At 46.9% G+C, this 19,292-nt stretch overlaps 1 protein-coding gene across 6 annotated transcripts in view; it reads left to right on the top strand.

Annotated features, from left to right (window-relative positions):
- Positions 1–17,710, top strand: part of LOC127196631 (myosin regulatory light chain RLC-A) — a 72,632-nt gene extending 54,922 nt beyond the window's left edge. For 2 of the 6 annotated variants that reach the window (XM_051154492.1, XM_051154489.1), the window contains exons 2-4: positions 14,839–15,037; positions 15,414–15,575; positions 17,213–17,710. In XM_051154492.1, the coding sequence (XP_051010449.1) occupies positions 14,854–15,037; positions 15,414–15,575; positions 17,213–17,385 (519 nt within the window). In that variant the 5' untranslated portion in view covers positions 14,839–14,853 and the 3' untranslated portion in view covers positions 17,386–17,710. Of the gene's footprint in view, positions 1–9,641; positions 9,806–13,921; positions 13,958–14,838; positions 15,038–15,413; positions 15,576–17,212 lie in introns of those variants that run through there. The other 4 variants (XM_051154490.1, XM_051154491.1, XM_051154493.1 and 1 more) reach the window with 3 other exon arrangements.
- Positions 17,711–19,292: the final 1,582 nt, after the last annotated feature.

Here is a 19,292-nt window from a genome sequence, read left to right as displayed (position 1 = left end):
CGGAAGGCAGAGATCTTGAACCAGACCAATGACTCACTGCAGCGAACATTTGCAAGTGAAGATGCGTGGACAGAGGGACACACTGTGGGACACACTGTGACACACTACAGCTGCCACGATGAGATGGTTTCTATGCTTTATGTTTTGGTGTGTGTGTGTGTGTACATGTGTTTCATTGGGGGGAGGCTGTAAGAGCTCAGGGTGGATCTGAGGGGATGGAGAGTTGAGTGGGACTGGGGTGCATGATGTGAAACTCACAAAGAGTCAATAAAGAGTTGTTTTAAAAAAAAATTCTGGCTAGTAGATTTGCCTCACATAGTTCCAAGAGATTTTTAGTAGTTTTTGTGATCATATTGTCTAGAAAAATATTTAATTCTATCATTGCATTTCTCTATATTCCAAAAGAGAAAAAAATCTAGCTAGTTTCTTTTCTTAAGGTAATGACTGGTCTTAAGGTAATATACAGATTTCTTTTTAAACTAGATATACAGCTTTTTCTTTAAATCAGAACGATAGTAAAATACAAGTTGTATTTGGCCCCTAGCATTCTGCCAGCTCACTTTTGTTTTATGGTAGGGCATAAAGTAATTAGTAGCAGATCATTACTCTATGCATGGTGGGGGATGAAAGAATTATCATTAAGGAATGAAAAGTAAAGAAAACAAATAAGAACTAAGTTCCACCTCAAGAAAGCTTTTTTCCTAGGTTATCAATTTTAATTCACAACTAAAACCCACATATCGACAACATGCAAAAAGAGAGATCCGTATCTATTCAGTTCAGTTCATAAAGCATTTATAGAAAGCCTCGTGGTGAGGGCAGCGCTGTGCTGCATCCTGCTAGCACAGGAGGAAGATAGGATTTCTGGTTAGAGCGCACACAGCAGAACCTCACAGGGTGCCTCCCGCCTTTACAAGGTGGGAATGCAGGGTGAGATCTGCTAGGCTAGGAAGGGGGAAGAAACACGCTGACATGGGGCCTGAGGTTACAAATGCCCAAAGCTTAAGCCGTATCTCTCCAGTGAAGACCCTTTAAACCTAAGAAAAATCCTAGCTGTGCCAGGCGTGGTGGCGCACGCCTTTAATCCCAGCACATGGGAGGCAGAGGCAGAGGGATTGCTATGAGTTCAAGGCCAGCCTGGTCTACAAAGTGAGTCCAGGACAGGCAAGGCTACACAGAGAAACCTTGTTTCAAAAAAAAAAAAAAAAAAAAAAAGAGAAAAATCTTAGCTGAATTGTTCAGTGAGCTCTTTTGAAGGCTGCAGTTAGAGTGTGTGTGCTCGCGCACGCATGTATATGTGTACATGTGTGTATATACATGTGGGGTGTGTGTGTGTGTGTGTGTGTGTGTAGGGGGGGCTTAGGTATCTGGTGTCTAGTCTTGCTGTTTACTGAATAACTTCAAGAATCATGTCACCACTCTGTATCTCTAGAGCTACATTGTCTCTCAAGCTGACTCTGGGTTGATTTTCTGTGCTTTCGAACCAGAGAGTGACTTTGACTCTGTCCTCACTCATAAACTGATCTGGAACAGTTGGTTCTGAGGAAGGAAATTGCTTGAGGTTGACACTTCTGAAGTGTCCCTTCGTTGATTTTTTTTTTTAAGCTAATGTCTCTGAAAATAACCCAGAAATATGTTTGTGTTACCATTTAAAGCTCAGGGTTGTGAATAGGGGGGTGGGGGGTGGGGTGGAGAGGAGATTGGGAAACAGCAAGAGAACAGGGCCTAGAATTCTTATCAGAAGCCAAATTTCACCTAGTTACTAAGTGAACCAGTTCTGAACTAGATCTAGGTCTAAAATTAGAGCTCGTTATCTGAGCAGCAGCAAAACGAAGCCAGCAGTCTTCCATCAGGCCCTGCAAGCTCCCTCCAAACCAGGCAGAAGGGAAGGTTTCTGGGTCAGTGATCCTGGAAAAGGGAAGGCCTGTGGTGGTACAGCACTCGCAGATAAGTGATAAGACAGAGTCCCAACATCCCCTCAGATCCTGTCTACCGCCAAGTCCCTAGAGTAGACTCTAAGCCACCAGTAAGCACATTTCATGGAGGCCTTGGTTCTCTGTGGAATGCTGCGGCACTTGTGCACTTAAATACTAGTTTCCCTGTTTTTTTCTGTTGCCTGCATTCCCTTCTCTCACTTCTTTCCTCCATCACTGCAGGGAAGGCATGGTGACACATGAAACCATGGTCGCATTGTGTTCAGGCAGCAAGCAGAGAAATGCATGCTGGTACTCAGCTGGCTTTCTCCTTTTCACTCAGACTGGGCCGCCATAGAATGGTGCCACCCACATTCATGGTGAGTCTTCCTGCTCAGTTACACATTTCTGGAAACACCCTTAAAGACACACCTGGAAGTGTGTCTCCATGGTGACTCTCATTCCTGTCAAGTCGACAACCAAGATTAACCATCACACTCTCCAAGTCGGTCTGATGGGGGGAAACCTTGGTTGCTAAGGTGCATCTGGCCTAGAGTTGTTGGTTAAGTCGGCAGAGGCTGCTAAAACACTTGTGGGCAGGCAGAGATGGTCAGTGGCACTAACGGAAACTCTTACTGACGCAGAGGCAAAGGAATGACCTTGGCTTCTGCCACCACCCTAGATCCAAACCCCAGCCCCCACACATCTCTTCCTAGACTACATATTCCAGAGGAAGGAGAGCAGAGTTTAGTTGGAATGGGGCAAGTCCCAGGCAAGCCTTTAGTACCTTTAACATAGCCGAAGATGATACCCACATGCATGCTGAGAGGATGATGAGGTAGCTGCACTGTGTTTCACTTGACCCACGGCCTGTTCTCGCCATGCCCCTCTGCCCCTCTGCCCCTCTGATGAGTGAGGGGCTCTCTGAACACTCAGTTCTCTTGCTGCTGAACACTAAGAACAGTGAGTCTGACAACTGTTGGCTCAGATTCTTTCCTTTTCTCTTTCTCCCAGCACCCCTTTCCTGTGGGGCTGACAGGGTCTTTGCTTGACTTGGGCTGTAATATTTCTCTTGAATTTCCAGGGACAGAGAATTTGACAATTCACCACTGTTTCCACACAAAGGCATTAGCAACTAGACCCAAACTTCACTCGTGAGTCCACTTATTTTCCAGACTGACAGACACACTGTATATACTTTGTCAAAATTATTGAAGGCTGTGACCCACTCAGGCATCAGCAGTAAGACGTCAGAAAGCATGGCAGTATGATGCGCTACAGCAGACCAGGTCTAAGGCCAAGGCAGATTCGGGGCTGCAGCTGGGGGCCGAGGATGGGCATAGGCAGAGCTCATTTCATCGTCTCCCCTTAGCTCCTCCCTGGGCCCCCGCGCTTTCCCAGCTACCCTCCTTAACACAGGTTAGGGGATCTTGGCCATCTGACCTGCACACTCCTCCAGTGCCACCCCTCTGTTTCTCTGCTTTACCCCTTAGTTCCAACCACAGTAATTCTCCAAGCTCCGAGACCTAATGCCTCAGTCGGTCTACATGTGCCACTCCTTTCAGTCTGCCTAGCCCATGACCGCTTCTTTCCTTGAGGGCTTCTGTCATCCCTTTCAGGAAAATGTCTCCAATTCCACTAGGCTGTGGAATTATTGTATGGTATGTAAACAGTGTGTTTGTCTTTCTGTTTCCTGTACTGTGACTTACCTGCAGCCAGAAGCTGGTCTTTTCTAAGACCCTTGGCATCTAGCATAGCTCTTGACATATAATGGGCATTTGGTAAGGAATTGAGGACTACTAAGAAATGGGGAAGAAAGAAGGATGAGGCAGCCAGGCCGGGACCAACAGATGAGCAAGAGATCAGAGCAGCTTTCAGCACCATCTACCCTGTGTTTGTCTCCAGAGCTGGTGATGGAGCCAGCCAGAGCCTACAAGAGTCAGATCCGTGGGGACAGAACGTAGAAGGGCAGCTGCCAGGGGCTGGAGTGGTGTTTAATGGGTAAATAGTTTTGTTTGGGGGAGGTGAAAAGTTCTAGAGATGAGCTGGAATGGCTTATTCAATGCCACAGAATGGTGTTCTGTAAATGGTTAAAGGGGGCCGGGGGGGGGGGGGGGAGACGCATGCTGACTCATAACCCCTGAACATGGCGAGTTCACCATCTCTCAGTCCTGCCTGCAGAGAGCCCTGCCCTCCCAACAGACAGACTTGCCTCTCTTGGATCAGAGAGAAAGGCAAGAAAGAACTGTGCTCCCCCCAAAGGAGGCAACAGTTCCAGAGGGAACAACTGCTGCTCTGCAAAACAACGCAGCGATGGCCCCACATGGTGGCTCACTCATTCCAGTTCCAGTTCCAGCAGACCCAACGCCCTCTTCTGCCCTCTTCTGAGCTCCGAGGGCACATGCTACACATACATACATGCAGGCAAAACACTCATACATAAAATAAATTAAATAAGTACACAAAATTTTAAAAAGAAAATAATATTGACTAAATTTAAAAACCAGAAATTCTTCGTTCATGTTAATACGCTGTTTATCGTCTATTGTAGCTCTGGTGCTCTAAACCTAGTTATTGAACAAATTTATGTAAACGTCCTCTTCATTTAAAAGACAAGAGCTCCTCCTACTCTTTTCCTCACTAATAGATTAACTCATTGTTACATCATAGAGACCTCATCTACAAGGAATTAGCATTTATGTTGTTAAAGCCAAAGTGACAGAGCTGGAGTGCAGCTCAGTTGCTACAGTGCTTGTCTGAGGGGCTGGGGAGCCATGGGTGGTGGGGGAGCCCAGAGTAAGAGTAGGGTCAAGATATGTGCACACCCTGGAAATCTTGTCCTGAGGTTGGCGGAAGCAGAACTGCTTCTTCCCAGCCCCAGGCCTGCGTGACCTGGCCATGTAGCCCTGTGTCCCCACCCTTGGCCCCCAGAGGAGGTCATGTAGCCTGGTAGCCAGGTTAAACTTCATCTGAGCGGCACCTGAAATTCCTCCTCATGCAAATAAGGCACCCCCAGTGCCCTGCCCCCACCAATGATGTGCACTCACCCTGAAAACCCCTACCCACTCCTCAAAGGTTTGAGTAGGCTTTAAACAAGCTGTCTCACTGAATCCTGTTTCCCAAGAGTCTGTGCCTCCTAAAGCTCACACCGCCTGAGGTCTCTTTCACCCATGGCTATTGCCACCTTCCTTCCCTGCTCAGGACCCACTGGTCCCTGCCCCGCACCATAAGGGCTAGGGAAGCAGAGCCTGAACGGCACTTGCCTACTCTGCATGAAATCATTTCAGGTCCCAGAGTGGCATAAAAACAGGCGTATGGCACATGCTGAAACCCCAGTCAGGGGAAGGAGGAGTTCAAGGTCATCCTCAGCTATTTACGGAGTTTGAATCCAGCCTGGGACTACATGAGACCATATCTCAAAACACAAGCAAACAAAGAAGAATGTAAGCGCATATTTCTCAACAGGCAATGGCTTCTTACATGTGACAAAAATCAGAAGTGATCGAGCCAGTTACGTAGCTAAGTCTTGCCACCAAGCCTGCTGACTGAAAATCCACCCTGAGATGCACATGGTAAAAGGAGAGAACTGATTCTTACAAATTACCTTCTGACTGCTACACACACACACACACACACACACACACACACACACACACACACATACACACCTTAAAAAAATCAGAAAACACAGGCCTTTCATGTGTGCTACTAACTAGCTATATGCACTCAAATAGCCAATTACCAAATATTTTCTGATACTCATAAATATTTGCCCCATGCTCCCTTCTCTCCTACCTCTACAAAACCAAAGATATAAGTTATACTTTTGGCTTTTGTATGGCTCTTAGAATAACCTGTACAAATAACTGAAGTACCCTGAGTCTCAGTTTATGTGAGAAAAGCAAATGGCAATGGCTGCCTCACAGGACTGTGCTAAGAACAAAGTGTTACATAAACACCTGACATATGCCGGGCACACAGTAACTATGAGCTTCTTTTTTCTTTTATCCCAGACCTCTGAGGAAAGAATGGTAAACACTGTCATTTGGTGCTCACAGTACCCCCATATAATCATTGGAATACTGAGTGCCCCAAATCACTAGTGTTTTCTCAGTCTGAGCCCTCCTGGCAGCATCCCAGGCTTCTACTCTCTGCATCCTCGTAGCAGCCCTCTGCTTATAAAGATCCCAAAGGACATTAACAAATGCTCCTTTAGAGGGAAAATCCGAATTTCTTACCCCTGGTTATTGTGAGCCACAGGATGGTGGAACACGATCTCCCATTTTTGTGGGACTTGGGTATTATTTTGAGAGAGGATCCCCCGGGAGATAATAAAGGTTTATGCTGGCAGCAGTGGTGCATGTCTTTAATCCCAGCGCTCTGGGGGGTAGGGGGGACAGAGGCTGGTGGATCTCTGTGAGTTCAAGGCCAACCTGGTCTATAAAGCGAGTCCAGGACAGTTAGGACTACACAAAATTCAAACCAAAAGTTCAGAGTGACTACAGGGTAAGACTCTCATCAGACAGGGCACATAGGAAGGGGGAGCAAAGTGTCTCCCTGCCATGTAGGATGGGACAAGAAAGTGGCTGAGGTGAAGAGGGATTCAACAAGAAGTCAACCAGCCAGTTCCTTAACCTTGGACTTCTCAGGCTCCAAAAGTGGAAAATGAATTCTTGTTATTTAAGCTGCCTGGCCTGTGGTTTGTTTTAAGTATAGCAGCAATGTGGATCAATACTTTTAAGAGGATAGGGAATCTTGCAGACATCACAGATGACGTTAGTGATACTTATCACTTTTGATCTTGTTGCTTTTACTTCTTTTGTGGGTGAGTGTCAGTGCGCAGCTGTGAATGGTGGTTCTCTCCTCGGCCATGATGGTCCCAGGGACTGAGCCACCTTCCCAGCTCTGATATAAATTTACTACTACAAGTTTCAGTTAAAAGTTTGAAAGCCACTCGAAGCTGGGGAGACAGCTCAATGGGTAAGGGCACTTGTAGCTCCGACACGCCAAGGGCTCGCTGGCCAGCCAGCCAGAAATGGAGAAAGACTGATAGAGGGATATGCCCGATATCTTGTTCTGGCTTCCACGTGGCCATGCACAGTGTGCACACCTGTACTATGAGCTACAGATATCATTCATACAATACCACCTGAGTGCACACACACTCACACATATACACTCACACACACTCATACACATACTCTCATGCACACACACACACACACAGAGTTTAAAAGCCACTCTTCTGTACATAAAAAGTCTTCTTTTATTTTTTTTAATGTTTATTTATTTATTATCATGCATACAATGTTCTGCCTGCATGTACACCTGTAGGCCAGAAGAGGGCATCAGACTACATTACAAGTAGTTGTAAACCACTATGTGTTTGCTGGGAATTGAACTCAGTACCTTTGGAAGAGCAGGTGGTGCTCTTAACCACTGAGCCATCTCTCCAGCCCCAAAAAGTCTTCTTTTAAAGCTATAAATGAGGGGCTGGAGAGATGGCTGTTCCAGAGGTCCTGGGTTCAATTCCCAGCACCCACATAGTAGGTCATACCTGTTTAAAACAGGTCCTGTGAGATCCAATGCTCTCTTCTGGTGTGCAGATGTACATGCAGACAAAACATCCTTACATATAAAATAAACAAATCTTTTAGAAAAATGAAATTATAAATGATCTCATTTAATCACAAAGCCCTTTAGGGGAGGCTGGAGAGGGAGTTCAACACTGAGGTCAGCTAAGGGACTTGCAGAGCCCGGAGACCAAGCCTGGAGTGGGAGGAGGTCCTCACCTGCTGCTTCACGAGGCGCTGGTAAGTCCCTGCAGAACAGGGGCAGCGGGCAGCACCAAGAGGCCATGGGAGTGGCCTAATCATTAAACGTTCATATTAGAGCAGTATATGGAGTATTAGGACCTAATTCTTCCACATCGACTTGGCATATCCACAGCTCTGTGGAAATTCTGTTCACAGGGTGAACAGAAAAACCTTCAGCCAGGCTCTTTGCCTCTCCGGACAACACGCCTCTCTGTCCTCCACTAAGCCCTAGAATCGACCCAGCTGACCTCTGTGGTCGGTGACCTTCCACTAGGCCCCAGGTGGGTTTGTTTGCTCTTCTGTAACCTGTTCGTATCTGTCCCCAGTAATTCTCCACCCTTTCTGTCCAGCCCACTGACAGCTCAATCCCAGAGCTGGCGACTGTTCATTTTTAAAGTTGAAAACCACAGCCCCACCACAGTTTACCAGTTTAATACCTAGTGACTGACTTGAGGAGGACACAAGGGCGATTCCTAGAGAAGGAACCAGGCTCGGCCCGGCGCATTGTCATCTAATGGGGCTTTGGTTTGCCCCGTAGGACCGGAGTGGGAAGGCCTGAGCTTCCCAGGGTGACAGGCCGCCCCCTGATGGAAGGGCTGGTTTACTGCAGGAGCCACGCGGCCTCAGCAGGCGAGCTCCGAGAACCCACACTGCCTCTGCGTGCTGAGCCCTCTGAGTTTGTACTCTCACGGCCTGTCACCAGCTGTCTCCCCAATCTTCTCTAAAGGGCATGGCAGACCCCTTAATTCCCTGAATTCCAAGATCTGCTCTAGACAGACCTAGATTCAGAGAGCTGGAGATACAAATGTCCGCACCTGTTTGTATTTTAATTAGCACTCTAAGGGATTTATGCTTTCAAAGAAGGGAGGGAAATTTTGTTTCCTACACCTATGGATTAGGGCAAAAAAATTTTTTTTCTGTCAAATAGCTTTACCTCTGAGTTAACTTTAATCACAAAGTAATAGAACGGCTGCTTCTTGTTCCTTGAAGAAAACAACCGTTCTTAGGGATATTTAACACAAATCCTTTAGAACAGCATTTTTTTTTTTTTTCAGTCAAGAGACAGAGCTTTGAAGATGAAGATGGAACTCTAGAACTGCGCAGGTCTCGCCAGGATCTTGATCTGTTTCTAGACTCGAGGTGACCAAAAACTACAGCCTTCCCAGGATTCCGGACCAGGAGGCCTGCTGTTTCCTTTAACTATAACAATTGTTAGCAGCTGACCCACGCAACGACACCTGAGGCGTCAACAGGTCCAGCGCTTTATTCCGATTCCACCAAGTCACCCTCGGGCAATAGGAGGAACAAGCAGGAGTCGCCATCGGTGCCAAGGGGACTGTGGCAGGAAGTTCCAGGGAACATTCTTGAAGAAGGAGCAATCGATATTGAAACTCATGAACTCTATCTGGACCAAAGACAAAGCGGGGCCCTGAAACGTCAGTGTTTCCTCCCCCGTGGGAAGCGTGAGGAACTCCATAAAAGGCCACTTCATATTTTCGATCCGCTCGCACACGCCCTCCCGCGGTGAGCAAGACCCTGACGCGCACTAGCTGCCTGCGCAGGCGCACTCCAGCCGGCCGGCGGCGCCCGGGGCGGGGCCGAGGCCTGTCACGTGAGGCCCGCGGCGTCCCTCCGCGATGTCCCTAAATGGACTTCGACCCGGGGTGCCCGCCTCCCGCCGAGCTCTGGAATGCCGGCGAAGGCGAGCCCCGGCATGGACGCAACCATCAGCCGGGGTGGGGGGGGGAGAGCGGAGCCACACCGCAGAGAGACGCGGAAGAGACGAAGAGCCAGCAGCTAGACCTAGAGATCCTCTGCGCGCGCCCTGAGTTCTAAGCTCCTCACCCCGTCCTCGCCCGTCGGTGCCCGGCGTCCACCAGCTGCTCCGCCGCCCTCCCCGATGTCCCCTCCCGTCAGCGCCGGGCCCACGCAGGCGGCGGGGAATGGTGGCTCGGCTTCCTTCCGGTTGCCGGTGGAGACCGGAAGTGGCCGTTCTCGGGCAGCGGGAACCTGAGTGAGTGGGTGAGGCCGGCGGCGGAGCTTCGCGGAGACAGTCGGTTGTCGCGGCTGAGCCAGGTGAGTGGTACTGGCGGCGGGGCGTTTTGTGCGGCCGGTCCCGGGGAGGTGTCCGCGCGGGGCGGCGGGGCCGGTGGGTGCACGCCTGGGCGACTGACGACCGTGAACCCGGAGCCCCACCGTGGTGACCCCGGAACTGTGTGTGGTTGCTGGTGTAAACTTGAGAGTGGAGAGCGTTTGCAGATAAAACCGTAGCACGGCCACCGTCTGCAGTGTTGTTGGCAGCCGTGCGCCTACGTGGAGTAGGGAGAACCCACTCACATCTGCAGCTCAGTGTGCCCTCCTCTGACTAGAACTTGTTCTTTAACTGATATATTTAAACAGAGGGGACAGTGGGGTTTCGTTTGCCTCTCGAGGGGACTAAGTGGACTGACTCTACAGAGGAGTGTTTTAGTTAGAGTTGTTGAATAGGTATATAAAATATATTGCTACGTCTTTAGACAAAATTAACGATTTTAACTTCTTAAATGCAGAAGTTTGTGTCTAAAGGTGAGGAAAGCGAATCTATACTAAGATTGCTGGCATTTTTTTCTGGATGGCCCTTGATGAGGATTAAATAGAAAAGCATTTTATCTTCAAAAGTGAGGCGTAGTTGACAAGTCACTCCATGGAACTAATTGACATTTCTAGAAAGTGCTCAGAACTCTTGGGTGTGGCTGTCGAGGACTCTCAACCGGAGTGTGCCTAAGAAACAAAAAGTTGCTTTTCCTTGGGACTGAAACACTTTCTTAAAAACATATTTTCAAAAACTGAATTTACATGCCTTTCCCCCCTCCCTACCCCCAAGAAATCTCATCTTGGGGAGAAAGATTGCACTGATTAGAAGACAGATTTGATCTGGATTTTGAAGTAGGTGGAGCACCTACCTAGGTGCTAGCTCGCCAGAGGTTCTGGGATGGGCGTTTCCCAGAGGATGCATTTCCAGCTTTAAAGAGAGGTTTTCCTTAAAGGGTATTTCCTGTGTGGGCTTAGTGTGGATGTTCTGTTGAAGAATTTCTGGCCTTTACATGCATTACAGGTTTAGGAGTGTGAGCTCCTCCTATTTTTAACGCAGGCAGTCTCACGTATGTCTTACTGTGGTCAGTCCTACTTCCCAGGTCTCACAGGTGCTTTGCTGGTGGTTGGGTGGGTGTCATTTTGGATAGGGTCTCCTTATAGTCCATGCTGGCCTGGAGCTAGAGGTGTCCTTCCTGCTTCAGGTGCTAAGTATAGGCCCAGTTATGAGCTGCCACACACAGCTGTAGCTTTTTCAAAATTTAGGTACCATAGTTTCTATAAATGACACATGTCTAAAGATTCTATAAAATCCGGTTGCCCTTGGTGTGTGTAGAAAGCCTCTGTGGGTGTCTCCATAGCAAACTGCATGGGCAGGGATGTAGCTCAGTGTAAGCAGAGTGCTTACCTAGCATATGTGAGGCAGAGCTGTAAGACAAACAACCCACACCGGAGGAGTCATTGGTACAGCACTTGGTTTAAAACAAGGTTATTCTTGCCATCTGCAAACAGAACTCACCCTGGCCACCTCTGACTGTCCTCTTTCTGATGCTTTGAAACTTTCGTGTGTTCTCCAGAAGGCCAGTCTGCAGATCTTCTTGCTTTTCAAGTTTCAAGCCAAAGATCTTTCACAAAGCCTTCCGAAGTGAGGTCTTCCACACACCCTAAGTTAAAATAATTAAATGATTGTAAAATATTTGCAGTTTTATTTTGCTCTAACTTTTGAAACTAACATGAGCATTACGTTTTACAGCCTCTCCTTTTTAGAGCCATGGCAAACAAGATGCTACTGCTATCAAAGGTTGTCTCTTTGAGGTCATAGCACCGGTCTCCACATGCCCCTTTACCCAAGTGTGTTCTAATCATGCTTGTATGAAAAAAGGAAACAACTTCTTTGCTTTGTGTAGATGTATACTTGACCATCCCGTGGCTGACAAGCTCCAGGTTTCTGTGCTGGAAGATAAGCTTGTGAATCAGTCTCATCTTGAAACGTTTGAGGCCCAAGGAGTAATGTGCTCAACATTACATCCTCGGATTCCAGCAGAATTAACTACTTGAATTGAGATGAACAGCTGGGTCTTGATGATAAAGTTAGTTTGTAACTTCCGAGTGATAACTGTTGGTGTTGCAGGGCCTGATGGTTTGAGGTTGCAGGCCTTTAGTCTGGAAAGCCTCTCTGGCTTGACGCTGCATGGAGGACTCCCTCCCCCCAGCAGAGCCTCTACTCTGTCTGACCTCATCAGGAGGGTGTCCTTAGGCCCAGATGTCTCTAACCATATTTGGATATGAGCTTTGGCACAGTTCCCGCTTGCTCTACCCCCTCCCCCTATAGGATAATTTGGATCCATATGACTGGATCCTAGTGCAAATACAGCATTCCTGGCATGCCCGGCCCCATCCAGTAGAGCCCACGTACCCTAGGACCCCCCCAACTGCTCTCCCCAATAGCTGTATAGCCTTTGTTCATCCCAAATAAAGTTAAGCAGCTAAAGGTGATCCTGGAAGGTCATTTCTCATTTCATTACTCACGGGCCATCCAAATCCTTTGTTGCTTCTTCTCCCTTGTCCCCAGGACAGGTAGCCACGACCCAGGCTGAGGGGAGAGCTACACATTGGGTTGCTAGCTTCCCCTCTGGCCTTATAGTAATGCCACCTGATGAGTCCGTTTTCTTCCTGCCTGTCTGTTTTTGAGGTAGGGTCTCACTGTGTATCCTTGGCTGAACTGAACAGAGATCCCACTGCCCTCCAGTGAGGATTAAAGGCATTCACCACCACTCCCACTGCATTTTTTTCGCTATTTTTATGATTGTTTTAACTTGAGAGTCATACCTCTGGAATGGGAAATATGTAGCTCATTTCGTAAGTTGAGCCAGTCAGTGCATCTTAACTTCTTTAAGATAGGTTACATCTGTGCTTTACATTTTTTTAACTTTCGACTAGTATTCAATGGTAATAACATTTCATAGACATTAATATGATTAGCTGGTCCTAATACAATTGAATTAAGCCTGGAATGAGCTAAAATTCTGTCTGAAGCTATTGTTGATGTTAAATGAAACACCAGAAAGTCTTTTCAGCTGTTTGAAAATGCATTTACTAATTTTTAAATGCATGATTTAAATAATAGAAAATATACTCTTAAAAACTCCATGTTACTTTTAACATGTTGAGCATTTTTATAAAAGAATTTTTAAGAGAACCCCCATCATGTTCAGTTTTATGTGAGATTTTTGTAGATTAAAAATTCACCTTTGTCAGCCATTTGATTTGTGATTCTCATCAGTTTTTCAAATAACTGACATTCCTGTGTCATTGGGGAAGGAAAACAATGTCATACAAAACAGGCTGTTTTTGAAATGATTTTTGACTTCCAAAGGCATGCTGTGCTTAAAATACTGAGATATGGGTTAGTACATATGTGCCACTCACTGGTCTCAACACCCTCTGCAAGTTGTTGAGTACATTTTAAGAGACATAATAATATTCTCCGTACAGTTGTGGTTCAACCCTTTAGATCGGAAGGGAAGATTACAACTCTGTGTAGTAGGAGATGTACAGCCCCCAACGTGTAACAGACTGAAAACACGCAATCATGAATGGTTTTCAACAGCTATGAAAGGGTGTCTGAAGGATAAAAGGAGGAAATTTGAGAATATATAATTGCTGGGCTGTGCATGGCATCTTTCCAGAGGCATTCCACTGTTCTTTCTAACTCTGCCGCTGTGGTAGATAGCTGGAGTTGTAACTGACTATCCTTTTAAGATTTCCTACTAAATCTGAAATCAGATTTAGATAATAAGTAATGGGTACAGGGCCTTTCTAATTATTTCCATTCTTGTTGATGTGTTGTAATCAAGGAAAGAATGTAAGAAATAGCTTTTTTTTTTTAACTCAGGAAAACATTCTAAGGGTCACTTTGGGTACTGGAATCTAGGTAGCGGTTCATTCTTTGCGGTCCACAGACTTATTTTTAGAGTGAGGGCATGGTGCTCTGCTGCATCATGGCTAAATGTTGTTTTCAGAACGTAAGCTTTAAAACTGTTGTCTTGGTCAGAGAGTGAAGTCAGTGGTGCCTGTTTTAGCCCTCTGGGAGAATATAGCTCAGCGGCGTCCTAGTCCTGCGGTCAGGCTGTCGTCGCCACCTCGCTCTGCAGAATGGTATGCTAGAGCTTTACTATCCGTACCTGGGACTTTCCACTCGAAACATTTATGTATTAGATGTTCTTTTTAAGTTTTAGAGGGATGTGTTTATTAGAGAGCAAAGATAGTACCTGGGCTGAGAACGGCATGAGTCCTGTGCATGAACCTCAGTTCCTAAGCTTTTACGGTAGCCTTGTAGCAAAATGTTCTTGAGCTTCATGGACCCCGGAAGGGAGGGTGAGGTCTGAAATGTTACCTGGATGTTGAAGATGTTCCCTTGTCAGTTGAGGGAAGATCTGTGCTGTTTCAGCCTTGCCACTTCCTTGCTTTTCTTTCTCTGACAGAATGGACTGGCTAATTTATGTGTGAGCTATAGGGGATGGGCCTTTGAAGACGTTAGTGTTTCCTAGCAACCCTGTAGTGCTCATGTATAAGAACTGCATGTGAGTGCCCCCAACACACACACACACACACACACACACACACACACACACACACACACACACACACTCTCTCTCTCTCTCTTCTCTCTCTCTCTCTCTCTCTCTCTCTCTCTCTCTCCTTGGCTTCACTTGTCTGTGTGGTTAGCCTCTGTGGTAGGAATGTGGAGTGCGCTAATGTGCTGTGAGCTTTGACTTGATGTTGACTGGGACTGGAAATGTGTTGGTCCTTAAAAAAAGTCTTCCAGCTTTAAGAATGAATGGACTCAGGGTTCACTCCCCTTCCATTCGGTTTGTCGGGGTGATGGTCCTGCATAGCTAGAACCCAGTTCTGTTACCGCTCTGAAACATCTACTGCCTGAGTACCTCAGACCGCGAGTCTTTGTTAATCGCTGTTGTGATTCATACTTAGTAATCATAGACGCTGATTTCGTTTTCCTTGAATTCTTTCCTAATTAGGATTTAATCGCCACCATGTCGAGCAAAAGGGCAAAGACCAAGACCACCAAGAAGCGCCCTCAGCGGGCAACATCCAATGTGTTCGCCATGTTTGACCAGTCCCAGATCCAGGAGTTCAAAGAGGCCTTCAACATGATCGACCAGAACCGGGACGGCTTCATCGACAAGGAGGACTTGCACGACATGCTGGCTTCAATGGGTAATGTCCGCTTGTAATGTTGATGTTTTGGGTAGAATTTCCTTAATGTTTTTCATGATTCTTAAGGCTCTATGAAGCTAGTCTAAGTGACTAATTTTGAAACAGTGTTTCCCACTGGGGCACATGCAGATTCCTGTGCCTGTCTCAGGACTGGACTGGAGGGCTGTGTGTGTCTGTGTTTGTGCATGTGTGTGGTAGGAGTTTGAAAAAGGAAGAGACGCCGATTATAAAGCAGCACTAATGACCCTCGTGCCTCACTGGAATAGGACACGTTATATCATCTCCGGGCGGTTCCCCCAGGTCACGGTCTTGATTCCTGCGATTAATAGTTGATGTGTTTGCTAGTGTGATGACAAATACAGCTCCTTTTATTTAGGAAAAAATCCAACCGATGAATACCTGGACGCCATGATGAACGAGGCCCCGGGCCCCATCAACTTCACCATGTTCCTCACCATGTTTGGAGAGAAGTTGAACGGCACAGACCCTGAGGATGTCATCAGAAACGCCTTCGCTTGCTTTGACGAGGAAGCGATTGGTAAGTCAGGCGTAACCTAATCACACAGATGTTTTAGGTATGTGACAGAGTATATAGTAACTAAAATGTGGTGAGTTAGCACTTTGTGGAGAAGGTTTTCTTCACAGCTTTCTTTTGGTGTGCTCACCACTGGCCTTCCCCCTCCCTTAACTATTGGTAGTTTTCAGAGGTTCGTTGGTTACATTTGAAACCTCTTTGGAAACATATGTACTCTCTTACTTAAAAGTTAGTTCCCCAAGGTCCTGGCTATCTGTACTGTTAAATGAGTGACTGACCAGAGAAACTTCATAAGCCGCTGCGGACCACAGCACAGGAAATGTGCTGAGGAGAGCTTACACTCTGGATTGGGGAGCTTGGTCTCACATTCCTCTTGTGCTGTGCGGTAGCTGTGTCACTCGAGGCTGTTTCCTGTGGTGAGGTGCTGTTTTGTTTTGTAATGATATGACCATCTCACAGGGCTGTTGGAGGAGCCGGCGAGGAAACGAGACGGCCTACTTAGTGCTTGCTGCCTGGCGTACAGCTGACCCTGAGCAGAGCGTGGGCTGCGCGCTGCAGGCTGTGATCCCGGCATTCGGGAGGCTGGGTTGGGAATCAGGGGTTTGGGCTACTGAGTAAGAAAGTCTTTCAAAAGACAAAAGCGTCAACATAGGACTGCCCAGGCCTCGGCAGAAGTGGAAGAGAAAGCATGTTTTCCAAGGTCTCTGCCTCGTGGCTCAGCAGGTGTGTGCAGAGCAGGAAGACACGGTCTGCTTGCCTAGTCTTGACTGGACTGGCTGTCAGGCAGCTGATGCAAGCAGGTCTCACTCTAGCATTCAGGACCCCCACAGAACGGCCATCTTCTGATGGCCACATAATGGCCCTCAACCACAAAAGAGGCACACACAGTACATGTGACTGTGATTTTTGTAGAATTTTTTTCTGGGCTCCTAAAAGCAATAAGCCTTTTCTTTCTTTCAATGTACCAAAGTTTTTTTTTAAAAATCTTGTCTATCTCCTGAATGCGTGGTTGATGTATTTTAGTTGTATGCTTACTGCCAGTCACACTTAACTTCTGTGCCAACCAAGTGAGCTGGCTGGTGTTAGAAATCAGTTCTACAGAGCTACACTTCTAAGATTTTAGGGACCTTTGTTAAAAACGCAGGATTGGCATTTCTTTTCTAATTTTACTTTGTTGTTGAGCTCACTTTGTGTGAAATGTAGTCTTAGTGAGTTCATTTCACAGACCAGGAAGTCCTCAGTCTTTTCTGCATTATGGTTAAACCTCTGTGTTTCCTCATTTCCCACCTATGGTATATGAAGGGTGCGTACAAGTTACTTTGAAATGTCCAGTGCTGGAAGAGAGATCAGGGCTGACACAGGGTCCTGCTTCTGCTCTGTAAGTGGTGACATTGTTTTCTAAGGTAATTTATGAAAATGATGTCAGGTGGCAGTTACACTGCTGTACCTGTCACATTGGCCTGAACAGTAGGTTTGGCCTTGTGTGATGACCAAGCTACAAAAAGGAGTGGGGCGGACAGACAGACAGACAGCACAGTAATGTCACAGTCTGGTTGTCTCTACCAGGGTATCCTCGGCGGTGGAAACACCGTGCTGCACCTCTGAGTGTGGGTGTTCTGACCTCAGTTCTTCCCGTCCAGGCACCATCCAGGAGGACTACCTGAGGGAGCTGCTGACCACCATGGGCGACCGCTTCACAGACGAGGAGGTGGATGAGCTCTACCGGGAGGCCCCCATCGACAAGAAGGGCAACTTCAACTACATCGAGTTCACGCGCATCCTCAAGCACGGCGCCAAGGACAAGGACGACTGAGGACGCCCAAATTCCAGCCCAGTGTTCCCTGTTGCCACTTGGGGTATTTCTGAGATTCCTCTCCTAGAACCCGTGGCATGCCCTAGCTTTACTGCTTTTTGCCTTGTTTTGTATTTATTCTCAGCCACTCTGGGCCTTATGTACCTTTATGATCAGACTGGAAATGGGACTTTCTGTCATTACCCGACTAGAAAGGAAGGTCATTTACAGACAGCCTTGTCCCTCCTGTGTAATAACTGTAGCCCACACAGAGTCAATATATTTTTTCAGAGAAAGTTATCCACTCAATTTTTTCTGAATGACAATTAAACTTTGTGATAAAATACGTAGTCGCTTAAACTTATTTCTCACTCACAGCTTTACTCGCGTCCCTCACACAGGGTAGATGAGGGACGCGCCCTCAGGCTTGGCTTGCATTCTTCCTTCCAGCGCCCTGCTGCCTTACAAAGCATTGGTTCCCTCTGCCCCTGCTTGCTGCTCTCTCCCAGGAGGAAGACTGTCTTCCAACCTGGAAAATAGTTCCTGCAGAATTGCCATCACTTGAATAGCTTAAGATAGCAGAGGTGACCACACTTGCGCCATCTCTTCTCACTTTAAACTTCTGTACGTTTCTTCCTGCCACCTAAAATGAGACCAGGCCACCGAATGCACTAATTTTCACTAGTTCTATTTAGAAACTGCTCCGGCTCTAAAGGGTCTATGGAATGCTGTCAGCAGAAAGACGGACTTCCGTGCTGTAGTCCCAGCTGCTGGACACACACATGGTGTTTGCTGTACACGGCCTCCCCTGTTATAGTAGCCCCTAGAGAAAGTCCACGTTGATGCAGAGGTTCATCAGGAGTCCACGTGTGCATTTTAGACATTCCTGACCTACCCGCAGTCAGAGCAGCTGTGCCACATGCCTGGGAAAGTGAGGTCATTGTTTCGATCCTAAAAATAGCTCGGGTTATTTGTGAAAATTCAGAACTGTTGCCGTGTTTATCAGGGAGTGAGTGAAAAACACTTTTGTTCTGTTTAGTTTCTAATGTTCCGTAAAGTCCTACGTTTAATTAAAAAGGTTTGAAATGTGGGGCCAGGGTTGCTTCAAGCTTGGAGTTTTATGCTAATTGACAAGACTTTCCTTGAAGGAAACCATTACCTCACTGGATAAACAATTACGGAATGCTTTTGAACAGCCAGTTAGGGAGCTGGAGCTTCACCCTAGTAAGGCCTGCCCTGAGAATGGGGCGAGTGACAACTCTTTGCCTCCTTCAAGATTGGAATCACAGAAGTCTGCCCTAATTTGCTGCTTGAATTCCACTTAGGGTTTTAAGCCAAATACTTTTTTCAGAGTCTTGTTTGTTTATTTCCATTTCCACTGAAGCGGGGTAAAAACCCAAACCTATCATCTCTGCTTTGCTAACAAATCTTCAATGAGGAGTAAAATTATTTCCATTACAGAAAAAAAAATGTTCTACTAAAATTATCTCTCGTAACATCTATTTCCATCTGGGCAACCCTTTAAATAGCTGTTAGGAACAATAGGTGGTCAACCCTGAATGAAACAAGTCTCTTAATTTGCTAGTAGGATTCTCTGCCTAATAGCCTGGCTTTGCTCGAGCAAGAATAGCTGCCAATAAAAAACTGTAACACTCTCCTCTAGTGGCTTGAAAGCCGGTCTCCAAGGTTTTCGTGATGAGAAGGACCTCGGAGCCATCCAGATTAAAATCCCAGTAAAACAGTGCAAAGCGGCCGCCCACCTGCTTATGGTTATGTTGCGCTTGGGACCCAAGTGCCCAAGTTGAATGTGATCAAGGAACCCGAGACTTAAGGCCAGGAAGTGAGTGTGCTGCACAGAAGTGGAAGCCGACTCTGAGAAGGGAACCAAGTGTGAGGAGAGTGAGGACCAACACTGACTACAGAGGCAT

This window comes from Acomys russatus, chromosome 12, assembly GCF_903995435.1.
Source record: "Acomys russatus chromosome 12, mAcoRus1.1, whole genome shotgun sequence".
NCBI classification, from domain to species: domain Eukaryota; kingdom Metazoa; phylum Chordata; class Mammalia; order Rodentia; family Muridae; genus Acomys; species Acomys russatus.
Note: the sequence above shows the minus strand (reverse complement) of the source record. Positions and strands in the feature narration are given on the sequence as shown.